The sequence below is a fragment of the Fulmarus glacialis genome, unplaced genomic scaffold (genome assembly GCF_000690835.1).
Source record: "Fulmarus glacialis isolate BGI_N327 unplaced genomic scaffold, ASM69083v1 scaffold3110, whole genome shotgun sequence".
NCBI lineage: Eukaryota > Metazoa > Chordata > Aves > Procellariiformes > Procellariidae > Fulmarus > Fulmarus glacialis.
The window spans coordinates 17357-35995 of record NW_009189392.1 but is presented as its reverse complement, the minus strand read 5'-3'; the positions used below and the strand labels follow the sequence as shown (position 1 = coordinate 35995).

General features: G+C 49.8%; 1 protein-coding gene across 1 annotated transcript; it reads left to right on the top strand.

Annotated features, from left to right (window-relative positions):
* Positions 1–2596: 2596 nt before the first annotated feature.
* On the top strand, positions 2597–11723 carry TAT (tyrosine aminotransferase). The gene is made up of 12 exons (XM_009581671.1): positions 2597–2652; positions 4300–4535; positions 4714–4818; positions 5634–5701; positions 6088–6246; positions 6427–6565; positions 7083–7135; positions 7510–7662; positions 8585–8713; positions 9154–9237; positions 10713–10811; positions 11580–11723. Exons 2-12 carry the CDS (start codon positions 4301–4303, stop codon positions 11721–11723), a joined length of 1368 nt encoding a protein of 455 aa, XP_009579966.1. The 5' UTR covers positions 2597–2652; position 4300.
* Positions 11724–18639: the final 6916 nt, after the last annotated feature.

Genomic DNA, 18639 nt, shown 5'->3' with positions numbered 1-18639 from the left:
GAAATTGCTGAAAATAAAAGTAGAATGTGGGGAGGCAAAGTGATTTGTAATTGACCCTGGTGGATTTTTGTGCAGAGTACCAGCTGGGTGTCTGTCCCTGGAGCAAGTCACCCTGAATGGGGGTGCAGGGCACATGGGCAAAACTCTACTGGTGCATATCCTACCTGCAGCCTGACAGAGACACAGGTTTGTCAGTGCAGTGATGCTTGAGCCTGTGCTCCATCCACCCAAGCAGCCATTTGTCAGTCCTGCTTTGTAACTGTGGCTGGTCCTGGAAGAGGGAACTACTTGCTCTTGCTGGCTTGGCCTCTGTTCTCAGAAACAGGACTCTGGGCAGTCCTGGTACCAGAGCAAGGCAGTACCAAAAAAACGTTGAAGCCATCACCAGTTTCTCCTCCCACTGGGAAGAGACAAAAATCAATTGCTCAAGCCACACAAGAAAGAGGGAGCTGAAGAGGTATGCAACAAGATGGCTGTGGGGGAGAGCTGCTGAGACAGAGCAGCAAACTGCAGGGGGGGAAACTAGTCAGGGCTAGTGGGGTACAGAGGTCCTGACAGTCAAGACAGCCAGCTGCCTTGCTGGCAGAAATGCATCCTGCAGCATATGGCCACCTCTTTCACCGCACCATACAAGGGGTGGCTTGGCCATATTTGTAGAATATGAAGTGCTGAGCTGTGTGCTCATGCTTCAGCCCTGGGAGGCTCTGTGCAGCACAAGGTGGTGGTGGGGCTGCAGACCCCATGTGAGAGCATCCAGAGAAGGACTGGAGTCATGCAGAGAGAGGAGAAAGGCATAGTAATAGCAGGAGAAACCCACTGACCCTGTTGTACACCAGTGTCCTCCCCCCGCTTCTGGCCAGGTTCTCAGCCTTACGTAACTGGGTGTACCTATGTCTCTAGAGCCACATTTTTTCCCCCTCTTGGCAGCAGACTTCCACCATGCCCTCCCCTGAACCCCACTGCTGTGTGCAGTATTACAGGTAGAGCTCCAGTTGCCTCAGCTTCAGGGTTGTTGCTAGGCAGAATGTGCAGCATTGTCCTTGAGGCCTCCCAATGCCACATTTAACCCTGGCAGGGCTGCAGCATGGCAAGAGATGGGGCCAGCTGGGGGAAGCGAGAAAATAACCCATAGGTGCTTGGAGAGGGCCTGCATGAACTTCTGAAGGTCGCTCATGCCAGGCTTCAGTAAAAAGAAGAGAGAAAATAGTCTGGAACTGTGCAGCTCTCAGCAGAAGAGAGTCCAAGCAGCTTCAATACAAGACATTTCTTTGTGAAGTGTTTTTGAAAGGTGCTATTCCCGGTCCAAAGCCCCCGGGACGTGGCTGTTGTGGGCGGCCTGCCAGCCAGGTTGGGGCTGGGGACCCTGGCTGGACCCACTGGCTGCACCCCACCACCTCCCAGCCTGCCTCCAACCCCGAGTCCCTGGCCCCCATTGCGGCCCCAGCAGTGCCCATTGCAGCACTGTGGTCAATGGCAGGTCATGACTCCCCAGCAGCGTCACCCCAGCCCCAATGCAGAGGGAAGGGACCACTGCACTACCTGGGGAGGTGCAGCCTTATTGCTGCTTTCATGTGTAGTGAGCATGGGTTGAGCACAAGTGGTTCTTCCTCCTCCCACGCAGGAGCGAATGTAAACAGGCAAAAATCACCGTCACCACTGGCCTCTGCAACGAAGGCATCAGCAGTCTGTTTGCAAGAAGATTAACAGGATCCCTCTTGTCCCTGACCAACTCTTTGATCTCTGGCCATTTGCTGCCAAGGCAGTAAGGGAAGACTTGGAGCAGCCCTTGGAAGACGGGGAGGATGCAGGTGTCAAGGGACAAGAAGGCATAGGTTTCACATCACTTAGCCAAAAAGGGCCTCCTGGGAATGGTGTCATCTGTGCTTTGCAGTACCATCAGAGAGGGAAGAATTGCGTCATTTCTGTTAGCTGCCAAAATTACGAGTTTGCTTGGGCCTTGCAGCAACCAAAAAGAAAAAAAAAAAAAAAAAAACAAAAAAAAAACCAAAAAAAAAACCCCAAACCCATGGCAACTTGAGCTTCCTTTAACCCTTTAGGTCTTGGTGCCTCCAAGACATCGGCTAGGGAAGTGCCTGCCTCCCTTCAGCCTATGGAGGAAGATACCTCCTGTCTGTAATGATGCTGCAAACTGTCCCTTCTCAGCTGGTGCATTGGGAGCCCAGAGCCTTTGAGGTCATACTGATGCTTTCCACAGGCTTTGAGGTCCATCAATCCACTCCTGGTGCTTTACAAGGTGCTAGGGCTGGAATACCTGGACTCTGTGCAGATTCGTCCCCTGCAGTCTTTGAGGACTGAGGGAAGTGGTGCAAAAGGGTGGCAGCCCAGGGTCTCCAGGAAGCCAAGCTGTGTCCCTGTCCCCCTAGGCTGACCCCAGAAAGAGTTAATGTGCAGGCATGTTCCAGGTGTTTGAAGTGAACACAGTTGCAATGGGGAGGAGAGGGCGTTTTTGGGTGGGGAGAGCAGCCCTCTCTGTGAGCCAATGGCTAAACAATTCAGTCCCAACGCCCAGTTTTGGGGCTTATTTCATGGGCAAGAATTTGCAGGACTTTCTTCTCAAGGGGATTGTCCTGGATGAAAAGTAGGGACTGGACCCCCAAGCTTGTTGGTGTCTCCTGCTCCGTGCTGTAGAAGGTAAAGTACTATGGTACCTTGCTTCTTTTAGGGGGGAGAAGTGGGGAGGTCTTCCTGGCTGCCTGCATAGAAGGCATCCATAGTGCCTGTCTGCAGCTCCCCTTTGCATGAGAACCATGTTGCAGGGTGGTGTGAAGGCTCTGCTGGGATAGACTCTGCACTGTGCATTTGGGACTCAGCCCTGCTGTTGAACTGAGATATATGGCTCATTTCTCTGCTCAGTTTTTATTCAGCCCTGCTGCATGTTTCTTCAGCTGCCTTTCTTTTGGCAGAAAGGAGACCCAGAAGGTATTAGCAGCAGAGAAGCTGAAGCCTTGCTTGTGACCCTGTTAGATCAGCCTGAGTTGCTATAAACAGGCTAACGAGGCACTGCTGGCAGAGTAACTGCAGCAACATGGGGCATCTCTAGGTGCAAACTTCTCTGAAGCAGTGAGAAATGTGTTCAGATGGCAAATCCTGCCTGAACCAGGCAACACTACAACCCTTCCAGCTCAGTCTCTGTAGCAAGGAAGGGGTAGCTGTGTTGTGAATATCTGCGAACATGGGGCTAAGTAACTACCATCAGGAAATGGCCACTGTTCACTGAGTTGCCTTTCAGTGGAGCAGAGAAATAGGGCAGTACAGAGAGCATAAGCAGTTTGTGGCAGGATTACAAGATAGTGTGCCATCAAGAATGGGCTTGGTGGCTCAGGAGGTCTCTGCCTGCACTGTGCCCTGTCCCTAACCTTTTGCAGGTGGAAAGCCCTGAGTCAGCAACAGTAAGTAAGGCTTTTGCTGGCTGGGTCTGGCTTGTGCCCTGGGAATACATGCTGGGGTGTGTAAGTCCCACAAGTAAGTTTTGTGTGCATTTTGGGGCCTAGAAGGCAGCTGTTCCTCTGCTGTGCCTTGCTTGTTACCCAGCCTCAGGCAGGACTATAGGCTCTTTGCTTGGGGCAGTGTCACCTCCCTGCTTCCCTCTTGGCTGTACCAGCCTTGCTCCATTTTCTAAGCACTGCATTTTGATCTAGGGTCTCTGGGCTGGGCTGTTGCTCCCTGTTGCTCTGCTGATAGAGGCAAGGGTCTGTAACGTATACCCTGCCACTGCCCAGTGCACTGCCCATGATAACATTGGACCAGAACTACCTTTTTAGCATCTGAGATTTGATTTAAACAGCGCTGCATGTCTGCAGACTGGAGGGGACATTCTGGATGTGAACATAGATAGCGGGCTGATCCTTGTGGTTGCAGCTTGAGGTGTGCAAGTGGATAGCTGGAGGGGTGACCTGGCCCTTCGGTCAGTGGAACATTGAATCTGCAGTCAAGCAGTGACTACAGCTTGCTGCTAACTCTTGGCTGTTGGCTTTAGTGGAGCCTGCTCCCCCTCAGCACTGCAACTCCATGCTAGGCAGTGGTGCAGCTAGCACAGGTGCCTTTATCTTTCCCATTGCATTGTGCTCTCACTTATGTGGGGTTTCACTCCATCTTGGCCCCGAATACAGCCCTACTTGCTGCTACTGACTGAGTTGTCCATAGGCAGTAGGTAGCGTCTACAGCTTTCAGAAGTTTTACTTTTGGAGAGTCATGGGCGGTGTCCCCAAACGGGCAGATCCCGTGTTTGGCATGTATTAACTAAGCCCAGGAAATCCACTTCACACTGACAGCTCTCAGGATGGACTCGTATCTGATCCAAGTGAATGGCCATGGAGATCATGCCCCTATGCTGGATGTTCATCTCAAGACCAATGGGAACAGCATATCACTGGGGAAGGTGAAGGGCCGGAAGCCAAGATGGGCTGTCAGGGCTTCTGAAATGTCAAAGAAGACTTTCAATCCTGTCCGAGCCATCGTAGACAGCATGAAGGTGGAGCCCAACCCAAAGAAAGCTATGATCTCCTTGTCCTTAGGTGAGCATAGTGCTGTGGCTGAAGCCTCCGGGCAATGGGGTCGACTGTGTGGCTGGCAGATTGCAGGGCTCTGAAGCACAAAGCTTGTGCGAACACCCAGGGATAGGCCAGACAACCACACAGCTCTGTGCCTGTCACAGATCAATGAGAACTTTACTATTTTTCAATCTTCAAAAAGGAGACCCGACGGTCTTTGGAAACCTTCCCACAAATGATGAGGTCACACGGGCTGTGAAGGAGGTTTTGGACTCAGGATGTTACAACGGTTATGCTCCGTCTGTTGGTAAGTTGACAAAGCTCTTCCTGTGAGAGTAGGATGAAGGCATGTGCCAGCTCCTACCCCACAGCAGGTATATGGAGCGCACAGACTTTTTCCAGTAGCACTCTGTGGCTGCCCTCACCAATAGTCCCATGAACACACAAGCATGTGTATCCCCAAGATACACCTGAGTGCCCTTCCCTGCATGATCTGTTTGAGGCCCAGAGCCTCCTGCAGAAGCTGTGTTTGCTCCCCCAGCCATTAGAGCAGGCAGGGTTTCAAGCACCCAGAAGGGCTCAGGACTGTGTCTCCCCGCCGTGCGTTGCAGCCAAGTTCCTTTCTGATCTGCCTTGACCAGGACTCCCCTTGGGCTCCCTGACTTCACAGACAACATGAGCCTTGTTTGCAGGTAGTGCAAAAAGCATGCATAGAGCATAGATCACACCTGCCTCACAGGACACTCCATGTGGTGACAGGGAGGGCTGCTCCTGTGCCATCACTAAACAGTGAAGGCCATGTAATAGCATTTGGCCCCCTGCTGGGTCTGAGCAGCTCCCTGGCTACCCTCCACCCTGCTCCTGTCAGTTCTGTGTGCAGGACGTGCTGGGGCCAGAGCCTGCCTCCCTGCCCAGGGTCTGTCCCTGCTCTTGGCCTGCCTGGCCCAGCCTCGGAGCTGCATGGTGCTTGGCCTGAGGCAGGACAGTCTCTGCCACCGTGGGACAGTGTCACTAACAAATGGGCTTCCCCTGGCTGGGCGGCAGCTGTGAGCCTTGTACTAGCAAGAAAAAGGAAACGGTCTGTAAAAACCTCCCTTCCATGTTTGGCTCCTCTTTCCCCAGGCTACCAGTCCTGCCGGGAAGCAGTGGCCGCATACTACAACTGCCCAGAGGCACCACTGGAAGCCCAGGTACTGGTGCCCAGCTGAGGCACTCTCACAGTAGTGCAGGCAGGGTGTTGCTGCCTGTGCCTAGACCACAGGGCACGGGGGCCGAGCTGCCCCAGCTCTCTCCCTCCCCTGCCCAGCTATGGGACTGAAGGCTAGCCCATGGCCTTGTCCCACAGCAGCCTCCTGCTGCTTTCACCCCCTGCCCTGAGCCTTTCTCCTCCACCCTCCTCAGGAGGAGGCTGAGCTCTCCAGCTGTTAGAGGTTTCCTGCTTTCAGTCAGACTTTGGACTTGTCTTTTTGGCTGTGAAGCTCTCACCTGGCAGAGCCTGGGCATTATGTCACTCCCACATGGCTGGGGCGCTTCAGAGTGGCTGTGCTTTCCGCTGACTCCTGTGTGCTCTTTGCAGGACGTCATCTTAACAAGTGGCTGCAGCCAGGCCATAGAGCTTGCCTTGGCAGTGCTGGCCAACCCAGGCCAGAACATCCTGGTGCCACGGCCCGGCTTCTCCCTCTACAAGACTCTGGCATTGTCTATGGGGATTGAGGTCAAACTCTACAACCTCTTGGTAAGTGGTGGCAGGCCTGGAAGGGGCAGCCCTGACATTTCTGCCTCTCAGAAATACCTTGGCCCTGCCTGGGAAGTGAGTGAAGATGACCTGAGTACCCCTGGGCACCCTGTCACACCTCACCTTGTGTGGCAAGTCCAGTTCCTCAGCTGTTACTTCCCCTTCTCTTCACTTCACTAGCCAGAGAAGGCCTGGGAAATTGATCTGAAGCACTTGGAGTCTCTGGTGGATGAGAAGACAGCTTGCCTCATTGTGAACAACCCGTCGAACCCCTGTGGCTCTGTGTTCAGCAAGAGCCACCTCCAGAAGATCCTGGCAGGTGAGCCTGCGTGTGTGTATCTGGGGCATGGTTGCAGTCTAGTGTCTGCTCACATTGCCCATGTCTCGATCACTGCAGCACCATGGCCCAGGGCCTTGCTTCCCTCCTCATGACTGACTCCAGCTCAGGAAGCAGGGCTTGGTCAGTGTGAAAGTGTTGCCTTATCTGCGCAAGAACATGCAGAGCGTGTGTCTTGCTCTTCCTCAAACGCTCAATATGGCTTGGACTGCTCATTCTCCACTCTGGCTCTGCAGAGGGAGAGTGTTCACAGGGAGCCCTACGCTTCCTGAGCCCTGGCCTGTCAGTGGGAGGACTGTGCTGCCTGCCCCCACAGGTGAGAGCAGAACTAGGCTCAGCCAGGGTAGGGGTCTCCAGTGCTTGGGCTCTCCGAATGAACCGTCTGTAGGAGGCAGGAGACAGAGCTTTTCTCAGAGTCCTGCCAGGCCCTGCAGCAAAGGGCAAGTCTGCTCCCATGGAGGATGCAGGGTGGCCAGGCTGAATGCCCTCTCTCCCACAGTGGCATCAAGACAGTGCATACCCATCCTTGCTGACGAGATCTATGGAGACATGGTGAGTGTCAGTTGCAGTCCTTTGCACCCCCATGCTGCCTGTCCTTTCTGATGCACTTGCCCTTTGGCCATGGCAGCCAGGTCTCCAGAGGTGAGCGACAGTCCACTCCCCTATACTGTGCCTGGGTCCATGCCTCGAGCTTCCAGTCCTCTGGTGTGCAGTCCTGGGGGTACCTCTCATGGTAGCTCCTTTCCTCTTCCTGAACGGCTCACTTTCATGTGAGTGCACTTACCATGTTCATACGTTGAAGCTGGGAGCTTTCACCATCAATTTCCCATCACTTCCCTACCTCTCTTCTTGTTGTGCCTCATGCACACCCCCACAGTTCTCACAATAAGAGGCAGGGACAGCCCTAACACGGCCTCCTGTCACAGGTGTTTGCTGACTGCAAATATGAACCCATTGCAACTCTCAGCACCAGCGTACCAATCTTGTCCTGTGGTGGCTTGGCAAAGCGGTGGCTAGTCCCTGGCTGGCGGATGGGCTGGATCCTAATTCATGACAGGAGAGACATCTTTGGTAATGAGGTGAGAACTGCTGAGTGTCACTGTCACGGCAACAGACCTGCAGTGTCTTCAGCGTGTGGATCACCAGGGCTTTAACTGATACAGGCATGTACTGCTCTTTTGCTCTCACATGGGTGTCACCCAATTGCTTACATGCTTTTCTGCACCTTTAGGCTTTTCATGTCCCTTCCTTACTCCATCTGCTCCCATACATGGGCTTCTACCCACATCTACACTGTAACACGCTCCTTGTCTCTGCTGCTCCTTCATATATGCCTTGTCCTTTTTGTGTGCTTCTAATTCCTTCTCTTCCCAAATAGCTCCAGTGTGCACTGAAGGTATTGCATGGCTTATCCAGCCTGTGGAGTCCATGTGTGGTCTCTATGTGCTCTTATATGGTTTCTCTTAAAAGTAAGTACAAAGCACCTTGCAGTGCTGCCAGTGCTTTATCTGGCTATTTGTTCAGCTGTGTTACAAGAACAACCATCTACTGCAGTGACCTGTCCACCTAGAGGGCTTTCTGCAGAAGAAGAGGGAGAAGAGAGGACCAACTGAGTGAGCAGAAGAGCTAATGTTGGTTGTCCCTACCTGGCTTTGAAAGTGTGGATTGTGGGCTCAAACCTAAGGGAAATGTAAAGTGGTATTTGGAACAGCTCTGGCTTTATTTGTATTAGCTATATTCCAGCCTGGTTTGAGTCAGAGTGGGAAGCTCCAAAGGTTGTCTCTGTTGGCATTACAATCTGCAACTGAGGAACAGAGAATGACACTGTAAATAGTCTGCAGATACCCGGCATATAATCAAGCAAATGTTCTTTAGTACTCTGTATGCTCACTGAAGAGAGGGTGGTGAACAGCTGTAGAAATACAGAGAGTAGGCCTTGGAGCTGTCCTTTTACTTCAGGGAAGAACAGTCTGAGCTGCAAATATCACCATGTTTTTTCAGATCAGGGATGGCCTTCTAAGACTGAGTCAAAGGATCCTAGGACCCTGTACAATTGTCCAAGGAGCACTGGAACGTATCTTGCACCAAACACCCCCTGAGTTCTACCACAACACCCTCAGCATCCTCAAGGTAAACAGGCTGTAACAGGTCAGCACAGTTTGTTCATGGATTGTTTGGAGTGAGTCATATCTCTCTAGCTCATCATCCCTCCCCTACCCTGCTTCAAGGTGCAGTTCTGTCTGTGACTAGGAGAGCCCAATGATTCCAATTCCAGCAGGAGACATGGTAACTGGGGCAGAAATACTGGCTGTGATAAGTTGCAGGCAGCCCAGCCCTGCAGCTGGAGCTGGTGACCCAGGGGATGGGATGTTTGGCACTGACTTGCTGAGCTCAGCTCAGTCACACCTGCTGTACTCAAGGCCATAATCACCCATGCTGTTTGCATTCGTTGTCTCTTTATTTGCAGTGGGCAAACCTGTTTATAGTCCTGGTCCAGAGCTTGGCTTCCATTTGCTGAACTGCTTCCTGGAATTTCTCCTGTTTTGAAATTTCTCCTTTCTGCTTTTCAGTCCAATGCTGACCTTTGTTATGCTGCCTTATCAGCTATCCCTGGCCTCCAGCCTGTGCGGCCTGCTGGAGCCATGTACCTCATGGTAAGCGAGGAGAGTGACATGCCGTTTCCGGATCTTCAACGCTCATACTAGGTCTTGTTGCCAGTGCTTGTCAATGGTTTCAGATTGGTGCTTGGCACCAGGTCTCCGTTACCATGCATTTTCACATTGCCCTGTGCAGTAGACGCATACTTTGGTCACTTTAGAAGGCCAGAATATGTTGTTCACTTCTCACATAGCAGAGGCTGGTACATTTCACCCGCTTGCTCCTGCAGAGAACTCAATGACTTGTACTTTGCAAGACAATGTTTTACGTGGTTTTGAAGTCTGCTGGCAATGCGAAGCCCCTACACCACAAGTCAGATTATCATACCTCCTGTTGAAGAGGTGGCCTTCTTCCTACTAGTATGTCTGTCTTCTGCCTGTGGCCTGTGCTGTTGCCTCTTTTTCTGCCTTTTTCCATACCTGTTTTTTTTTAACTTATTATGATGTGGTGAAATTTCCTTTTTCATCTCAACAAGCTCAATTGAGACATTTAAGTCTCTTAAGTTTAACACATTTTTAATCTTTTTTTTGGTCTCATATTGTCTCCATTTTTTCATCAGCTTTTAAAAATGTGGACCCAGAACTGGAGAATACTGCAATATCAGTCTCACTCATGTTGTATAGTTAAGTCTTTATCAGTTGACCCTGTTTCCAATCTTACCCAGAGCTACGCAGGTCATTCTGCTTATGCTCTTTGTGTAGAGGCACAGCTCTAAGATTCTTTCACATCTATTGCATTTCTGCTGTATCTGAACATTTATTTCAAATTAAATAATCTGGTAAAATTTTTCTTCCACTGGCACTTTCAGAACTTCTGAATGCAAATTATCTCTCACCTGGTTTGTTTAAGAATATTTTCATGAGATGTTTAAAATAATCTTTGGTTATAAACAAATGGCCAGGATATCACTGTCCTGTGATAAAGGGACAACCTCCTCCTTTCCAAATACAGAAAAGAAATATTGATTGAACATTTCAGCATTTCTGTGTCATTTTACCAATTATATCATCCTGCAAGGATTTATTTTGTTCGTGATATTTTAGACCTTGCTATCTTTTTTTTTTCTAAACCAAAACATTAGTTTGTCTTTTTCTTTCCATATGGATTTCTTGCATGACAGAATTATTAATACATATTGACTATAGTTCTCTCCCAAGCTCTTTTCCAATATCTTATTTATTCCTTTTCACTTCTAATTGGTTACTGTATCTTTGCCATCAGTTTTTTTACTAAAGTTGTCCTTAACTGAAATTCCAGCTTTAGGTAGTTAATGAATACTTCTTAAAGAAGCCCAAATTTTCATTTGTATATTTCTGTTTGTGTCTTACATTCCAGTCAGCCCCAATCATGAGCAAAAATTGAGGGCAGACAGCTGCATTTGTCTGGGAAGTTGTTGGGCCATGTGGGTAAGCAGGGACATTGCAGATAGTTTTGGTGCCCTTGGTTGCCATGTTACATCCCTCTGCTGCAGGTTGAGATTGAGATGGAGCATTTCCCTGAGTTTGAAAATGATGTGGAGTTCACTGAGCGACTCATCTCGGAGCAGTCTGTGTTCTGCTTGCCAGCCACGGTGAGCCTAACACTGAGAGCCCCAGGGACCTGTGGGGCCACAGCATGGGGAGAGAAGCAACAGGGGTTTGCAGCCCTGAGCTCTGGGGACAGGTTGGGAGTTGCGTGTGCAGTGTCCATGTTCTGTAATGGTGTGTATGTGCTGGCTGTGAGCTCCAAGTGCAGTGCATAGGGATGGGGACTGGCAGTCTCTGGCTCACTAACAGCCCTCAGTCAGGCTGCCAGGATCTTCCCAGCTCCAGGCTTGCTTTGTATTTCTCAAGTTAGCAGAGCTGTATCCCTGAACCCTATGTACCCCCACACCTCCTTGCTGAAGCCGCTCCCTCAGAGGCCTGGGACTGCTACCTATGTTCCTTTCTTCACCCCATTTCCAGTCCCCCATGCCTGTAGGCACAGGGATGGACTACAGGCTGAGAATATGTGTGCCCTGTGCCCACCTCCTTCCAGCTCCACTTCCAGCATTGAATACAGATACTCTCCAGCCCTCTCTTCCCTAGCTCCTTCCAGCCCATTCCCTGGGTCCTGCATAGTCCATACAGAGTCTTTGGCCTGTCACCCTCACAGCATCGTGTCTACACAGATGGAAATGGGAGATTTGCTTGGAACAGAAAAAACAGTTTAAGGGAGCAAGAGCCCAGCCCTGCTATCCTCCCCTCTGCCCTACACTGACCGTTTTCACTTGCTGACATGGGACATGGCCCCAAGGCAGGGCTCTGAAACTACAGCACTATCCCAGGTAATCTGCCAGCTTCATCCTTTCTCATTTCAGTGCTTTGAGTACCCAAACTTCTTCCGTGTGGTGATCACTGTGCCTGAGGAGATGATCTTGGAGGCCTGCAGTCGCATTCAGGAGTTCTGTGAGATGCACTACCAGGGTGCTGAGGGTGCCCAGGATCTGGAGTGTGACAAGTAGCCCCAACTGCCCTCCTGCCTCTGCCAGACTAGACCTTGTGTCAGGCAGCAGGCAGGGCTGCTTCCAGCCAGCCCCACCCCTCTGCCTGCAAGCAGCCGCTGTCCTGCTGCTTCACTTCTTGTGCTCCACAGACCCCTCAGCACTATGGGAAGAAGCAGCCACTTCTCTCTCCTCCTCCACTGCAGCTTGCACACCCTCTGGCATCCAGTGCCTGTGGTCTCCATATACTCTGCATTTGCACCCTGTGTTGGTCTGTGCTGCCTGCGAACCAGCTGCAGGCAGGGGCACATGGCTGCTCCTATGTCAGGCCCCATGGCCCAGGCCCCACGGCCCAGGCCCCACGTGGCCAGTAGCTCCTGTGCTGGCTGCACTTCCCCTTGGGGACAGGAGAAGGCCGCTGTCTCGGAGGACAAGAGAAAAGTATCCACCTCTCACTTACCTATGTTACCTTAGGAGGCCAGAGCTCTTTATACCGAGCCCTTTGTGTGACAAAGGGAGTAAGTTATTGTGACTTTTTTTATTAATAAACATTCTGACATGCCAACCTCTGCACTGTGCTCCTGTTGTGCCAGGTCTGACTTGGCCACTGTGTGGGTCACCCTTGCTCAGCCCATGGTGCTGCAGTGCCCCAGGCCTGCCTCTGCCTCGCAGCTGGCTGTCCAGGGCCTGCCCTGTCACCAGCAGGGGCATGGTGAGAGCGCCTCAGACCCTCAAAGGCACCCACCAGGCCCTGGGGGCAGGATGGGCCCTGCAAGCCTGGCACAGACCGGAGCCGGCCACTCCTGTCCCGCTGATGCCGGAGGCTCGCTGTGGCAGCCCCACAGAACAGCCCTGTCTGCATCTGCCCGTTGGCCCTCACAGCCTGCCCCTAGCCCCAGACGGAGCTGCGGATGCTGGTGCCTACTGCTGCGGGGAGGTGCTGCCCCCCTGGACCGGAGCCAGCCATGCCAGGTGCGGGTGCCTAAGCGTTCAAGGCTGGGGCAGCCGGGCGTTTCCTGCTGCAGCGGTGAAGAAGGGGGTGGCACCCCATGAAACACTCATACTGTACAGGGTCAGCATATCAGTCGTGATGTGTCAGCAGTGCCAAGGTTCCTGATTGCTGAATACATCAGCTCCATAAAGTAATAAGGAACTGGTGTCTGTTCATTCCATGGAAACATCCATGCTACATCCTTTCCCTTCAAAGAAAGCAATTCCAGAACAAAAAGAGAGAGAAGCTGGGGCTATGGGTGAATGGTAGATGGCTTCAGTGATTTCGTGCCATTAGACCTCCAAATAGAGCCAAATAACCTGAGTGCTTAAGACAAAACATTGACAAATAATAAGTAGGGTGGTGTGTGAGGCGTCTGTTGGGCCAGAAGACCTTTACAGCATGACAGCTGCATTTTTATGCTGTCTTGCATCTTCTACAGCTGTCAAGTTTCATCTGTCTCCTTGAACTCTTCTCCACATATCTTGGGTTCTGTGGCTTTAATTCCCATTACTAATGAACAGTTCCTGTTTTTAGAGAAAGCTGTTCCTTCCAGACTGCTCTTCCTTTATGGACCCTTTTCCTTTCAGAGTCCCCTCAGAGATGTCTGTTAGCGTGCAAATATTCTGCAATGATTAATACCGTTCTGTTTCCTCTTAGCCCAGCAGCATTTGGCCAGGGACGCTGAGAGAGCCCAGACATAGGCATTTATATAACTCTCAAGATATTTAGATTTCTCAAGGCCACATCCTCTATTGCGATCTTTTGCAAACATAACACTGCCTTTTGACCACACCTACGTTCTCCCTGCTGCAATAGCAAAATATCATTAAACCATAAATGTGCTAGTATAATTTTTCAGGCATTGTACTCACAGATGCTTTGCGTCACAGGGTGGGTGTAGCCTAGGGCGCCCTGCCAGCTATACAAACTAGCCTAAGCTGGTGTTTGGAGATGCTTTGTGTCAAAGAAAGCCCCTTCAGCGCTGAGACCAAGGAAGAAGCCAAGACACAGGTCTGGAGCTGCTCTTCCTCAGATGCTCAGACAGGGTCTGCAGTGCTTTGGTAGAACTCCCTCAGTGCCTTTATGGCTGATGCGCAGCCATCCTCCCTGTCTTAGCTGGGGAGCACCAGCTGTATACCCTGGAGCAGGCTTGCAGTGTGCTTGTGTTCTTCTCTGCACTGTCTGGACTGGCCATGTTTAGGAGGAGGGTGACCTACCCCAGACATGGGGACCTAGGCAGTGAGGCAACCTTGTGCCTAGTGCTTTCCTTGGGAAAGGAAGGGACTTCTCAGCCCATGGGCAAATGAAGGTGAAATGCACAAGTCCTCAGCTTCCAAAGGGGCTGGCAGCAGGGCCCAACCCCGCAGGGCAAACTTGGCACTGCAGGTGGTTTGGGCCAAATCACACCTGCCAGCAGTGAGGCCATCAGCTCCCCCAGGTGCCTCAGGAACCTGGATGCAGCCCAGCCCCTAGTGTGGCCTCGCCCACTCTCTTTTCCAGCAGCCCTGAGTGCCCCCAATGGGGCTGCAGCTGGAACAGTCCCCAAGTGTCTTCCTGCCATGGGGCCATGGCCCTTGGCCATGACAGCCTGTCTGAACCGGCCTGCTCTCCACCAGCATGTAGCCACTCTGTACACCTGCAGCGGGAAGATGTGGTCTGCCCTGAGCTGGACCCAGGACGGTTGCAGGGAAGCAGTCTGGGGGTGATGGAGGAGACCCTGGTGCCCAGCCTGCCAGGGAGCTCAGGTGAGGCTCGAGCATCGCTTGGGAGTGGGAGTGGGAGGGGGAGGAGGACCCCAGGGGAAGGTGTCCATGCAAAGCTTCTTTGTACGTGAGGGCTGGCACATAACCTCATTTTCCCGGGCTGTGCAGGCCTGTCAGAGGTCAGATGAGCTGACATGCCCTGGTGGCATTACCCATGAGGGCTGGAGGAAGGAAATACTTGGCGCATGGCAAAGGGAGGCACAGATAGGTTTCCACAAGGAGAAGTGGCCAGGGAGAGACTGTGGATATAAGAGGAGGCGGTAGCAGTGGGTTAGGAGACAATACCTTCTTGAGGTGACTAGGAGGGATTTTGCAAACCAGACTGTGAGAGGGTAGAGGAGCTCCAGAGAAGAAGGAAAGCTCAGCATGGCAAAGTCTTGCTATTGACAGGACAGCCAGCAAAGACAGGATTCCAGTAGCTGGAAGGCACCTAAAAGCTGGCTAGCTAAGCTTAACAACTGATCAGAACAAGGTTGGGGTTGTATCTTCTCTACTGGCCTTCGGCCTAGGATCCCAGCACTAGGGAAGCCTTCTGAGGGGCAGACATCCTGGATCTTCCTCATGGTTTGGCTGTCTGGCATGGGCTCTCTCACAGTGCTGGAAGCCCAGACCTATACCAGTCCTTTGCTCTATCATGTATCGTCTTCCATTAGCTTATTTGACTTGGATCAGTGTTCCCTAAAGCCTTGCCAGAGCAAACTGGTGCTGTCAATAGGTCTGAATGACTTATTTCCTGGATGCCTGACAGAAGTAGTTGGTGCTAGCATAGGGTCTTCTGCACTCTAGTGCATCGTGTGGACTATGCATGCTTCAGCTCTGCTTATTGCTGTTGTTCATCTCAACTCTAGCCTGTTCTACTCCAAGCTTCAGTGCACGTGCTGATTTCTGGTTTTAGACTGCCTATGTATGTAAAGAAGGTAGAAGCTGACCAGTGAAATGAATTCAAAAGCTGAATAAATACATTTTTTTCTTACTATTTTTCTCTTTTCTGTAAAGTATTATGTGACCTCATTCTTAGAGTGTTATTTACATAAGCTTCTTTCTTTCTCTCCTGTTTCCCATTCCCCCACCAGTGCTATAGTGCAATGAAGCCAATAAATGAGTGTTGCCATTGCATTATTTTGTAAGACATGGGAACATGGTCCAGTAAAGTTCTTCCTGGGTTATGGATCCCTACTTCCTGCTATTGAATAGACAGCCCTAGGGCAGAGCTGTCTTACTTGTCCAGCCATGGTAGAATACCTTTTTATGTCATTCCGTAAGAAAATGGAAACGCAGATAAATGAAAACAAAATCAGTTAGTACACGGGTCGGTAGTAAGGAGAAAATAGTAATATTAACGCAAGTAATGGAAAGGTAGGTGACACTGGAGACCAGCCAGGAAATGGAATAATGTCAGGCAGATATGGCCAAGATGTTTTTTTATTAATGCAAAGAATCAGCACTAAAATAGAGGAACTACATCTCCTGATACTGGTCATAGAGTGGGGGAAACTTACAGACTGCCATAGATTGGCAATCATGAATGGAACATATTATTCAAGGACATGCATTGTTCACGAAGGGTGGAAACACAAGTAAAAGTCAAGTGACAAGTAAGTAATGATAGGGGTAAAAACCACAACTGCTTGTCTGAAAATCTCTTTGTGGAGAACTTAAAAGAAAGCATGATGGAAGGGGTTTTATTGGCCCTGTGTGATTACATACACAGACCTCCATGGTATTAGAATAATAAATATAGTGAGGGACTGTGTGATTATGGAAGACTTTCGGGTTTTCAGGTAAAGACTGGAAGAAAAACATTACTACTAATAATAAGAATCAGTTGTTCCTGATGTGATGGGGATATTTGCTCACTGAATTAGTGAGCTAATAAGAAGTGACTCTACTTCAAAATTGTTTTGGCAAGCAGTCATCATCTTGTAGAATAGTGTAATGGAAAATAACCTCCAGCCATGTTAACACAAACTGGATCAATTTAAACAAAGAGAGAGAGAAACAAAGGTCAGGTGAAGTGAGGAGCACAAATACTAGCATGTGGATAAGGCTTGTAACTTTCCTAGATGATCTTCATGTTCAACTCTGTAGTCTGGAACAAGGGGAATAATTGTTTGCACTCAGCAATGGTGATTTCATGGTATTTGCCAATAGCTTGTGATCTACCTAAATGTCTTCTGCTGGTCCAAACTGCTACATCCTCAATAGCAACATACATTGGTTCTATTTTCTTCCTTTTCTTTCTACAGAACTAGGGCGAAATGGTTCAGTTAAAAATTATGCTCTGTTGTCTGGAGGTTGAGCATGTTTCATTATGACCTTCCTGCTGCCTGCCACATATCACTCTCTAGTTCCCGATGGCTGCATTTATAGCTTATTTGTCTTCACTGCATACTGCAGTCCTTGAGTCTGCATACACATTTTGCCGTGTTTTGTTCCTTTCCCAAACTGTTCAAGTGTCCTTCTTTTTGGATGCATCTCTCTAAAGCAAGATCCATTTTACTCAAGTCTTGCTACTGCCATCTGAAATCACAAAATCGTGGAGTAATTTTGGTTGCAAGGGACCTCTGGAGCTTTATGGTCCAACACCCTATTTACAACAGGGTCGATTAGAAAAGGGACCTTGTCCAACTTGTCCTCTCCAAGAATGGAGATCCTACAGCCTGTCTGGTCTCCTGTTCCAGGGTTTGACCCCCCTCATTATGAAAAATTTTCTTCTTATATTGAGTCTCTTATCCTGTGCCTGTCCACCTCTGAGACGTGTCTGGCACCTGCACTCTCCTCTTAGGTAGTGTCAAACAGCAATAAGGCCTTCCTTTTGTCTTCTCTTGTCCCAGCGAAACAGATCCCACCTCCTCAGCCTCTCCTTGTGCATCTTGTGTGCCTACCCTGAGCAGTTCTGTGGCCTCGTCTGGGCTCACTCCACTAAACCAATGTCTGTCTTTTACTGGACCTAGTATTCCAGATGCAGTTTCCCCTAAGAGAGGGGAAGGCAACCCTCTATTGTCTGCAAGAGTGCACTCTGTCCTATCGCCCATGTCATTGATTAAAGACATTAAACAATATGTGCACAAAGATCTCTTTAATTCGGAAAGCTGTACCATCTCCAGAGTGATATATAAATGCTGCCTTTAACAGAGGCATTAATTACCACTTCTGCTGCTTGTTTTTTGTGAAAACAATTCTATTTTTATCTTTCTGCCACTTCATTTTGTGCAGGGACACTCAGGAAACAAACATTTTCATTTGCTTTGCTATTCTAGGCTCCACTGTTTCCCCCCCCCCCCTTTCCCACAGTGAAAGTGGAAAAAAATAGTTTCTCCATCTGAAGAATATCTTTAACCTATTGCTATGCATAATCTCAGGTTTGTTTCCATACATGTAAAGGTTTTCACATGGAAATTCAGTCACCCAGTTTATCTATGTGTTTTGCAAATTTGCAGTTTCTAGCTATTGGCTTTATTTGTTAATCACAGTCTCTTCTTTGCTGTCCATCTTACCAATCTCTCTGCTCCAGTGTGTTTCATGGAGCATTTGCTGAATGACAACAGAAAAGTTCCTCACTTGTAAGGGTAACTTAGCTCTTTTACAAAAGAACTATTTACAGAGATACTGCAACTGCAAGCAGGGTGGGGGAGGGAGAGAGTCAGCCACCATCCTTACTCTTGACTACTGCAATTTTGGGTCCTCCTGTGCCAATTCAGACAAGTCTATTTATCTCAAACTGCTTTTAAATCAAAATATAACTTTAAAACTTATCTCAAACACAAGGAAAAGGCCATAGCAACATGAGTGCAGGAGCACACCAGCCTGCACGTGGAGAGATGTCTCATATAGGACATCATATCAGTCATTTGTCTCATCTTTGCTTGTTCTGGAAGCCACATGGAGCAAGATCTGCTCTAGCTCAGGAGGAACTTGCTCTGACTGGAATTTGGCATAGACATTGTACCTCTGCTCCTATGCATTCTGGTGCTTGCCTGACTGCTGCATATGAATGATGATTTCTAAAGCAACCAGAGTGACTGTATACAGCATCCCTGCCAAAAAAAGTTCTTTCCGAAAGCCAGAGTTCTTCTCTGTTGCCTTCATCCCTGTGAAAGTGATGAGCATTTGACATACAGACTTCTTTTTTTTTAAGATTTTAAGATTACTGTCAAGTTTCTTTTCTGCAAGGAGCAGG

Bases quoted from the DNA above. Each gene is read 5' to 3' on its own strand.
- TAT (XM_009581671.1), top strand. From the start codon at position 4,301: ATGGACTCGTATCTGATCCAAGTGAATGGCCATGGAGATCATGCCCCT. The intron at 7,136-7,509 runs GTGAGTGTCAGT...CTCCTGTCACAG, and splicing joins ACGAGATCTATGGAGACATG to GTGTTTGCTGACTGCAAATA. The intron at 10,812-11,579 runs GTGAGCCTAACA...TTCTCATTTCAG, and splicing joins TGTTCTGCTTGCCAGCCACG to TGCTTTGAGTACCCAAACTT.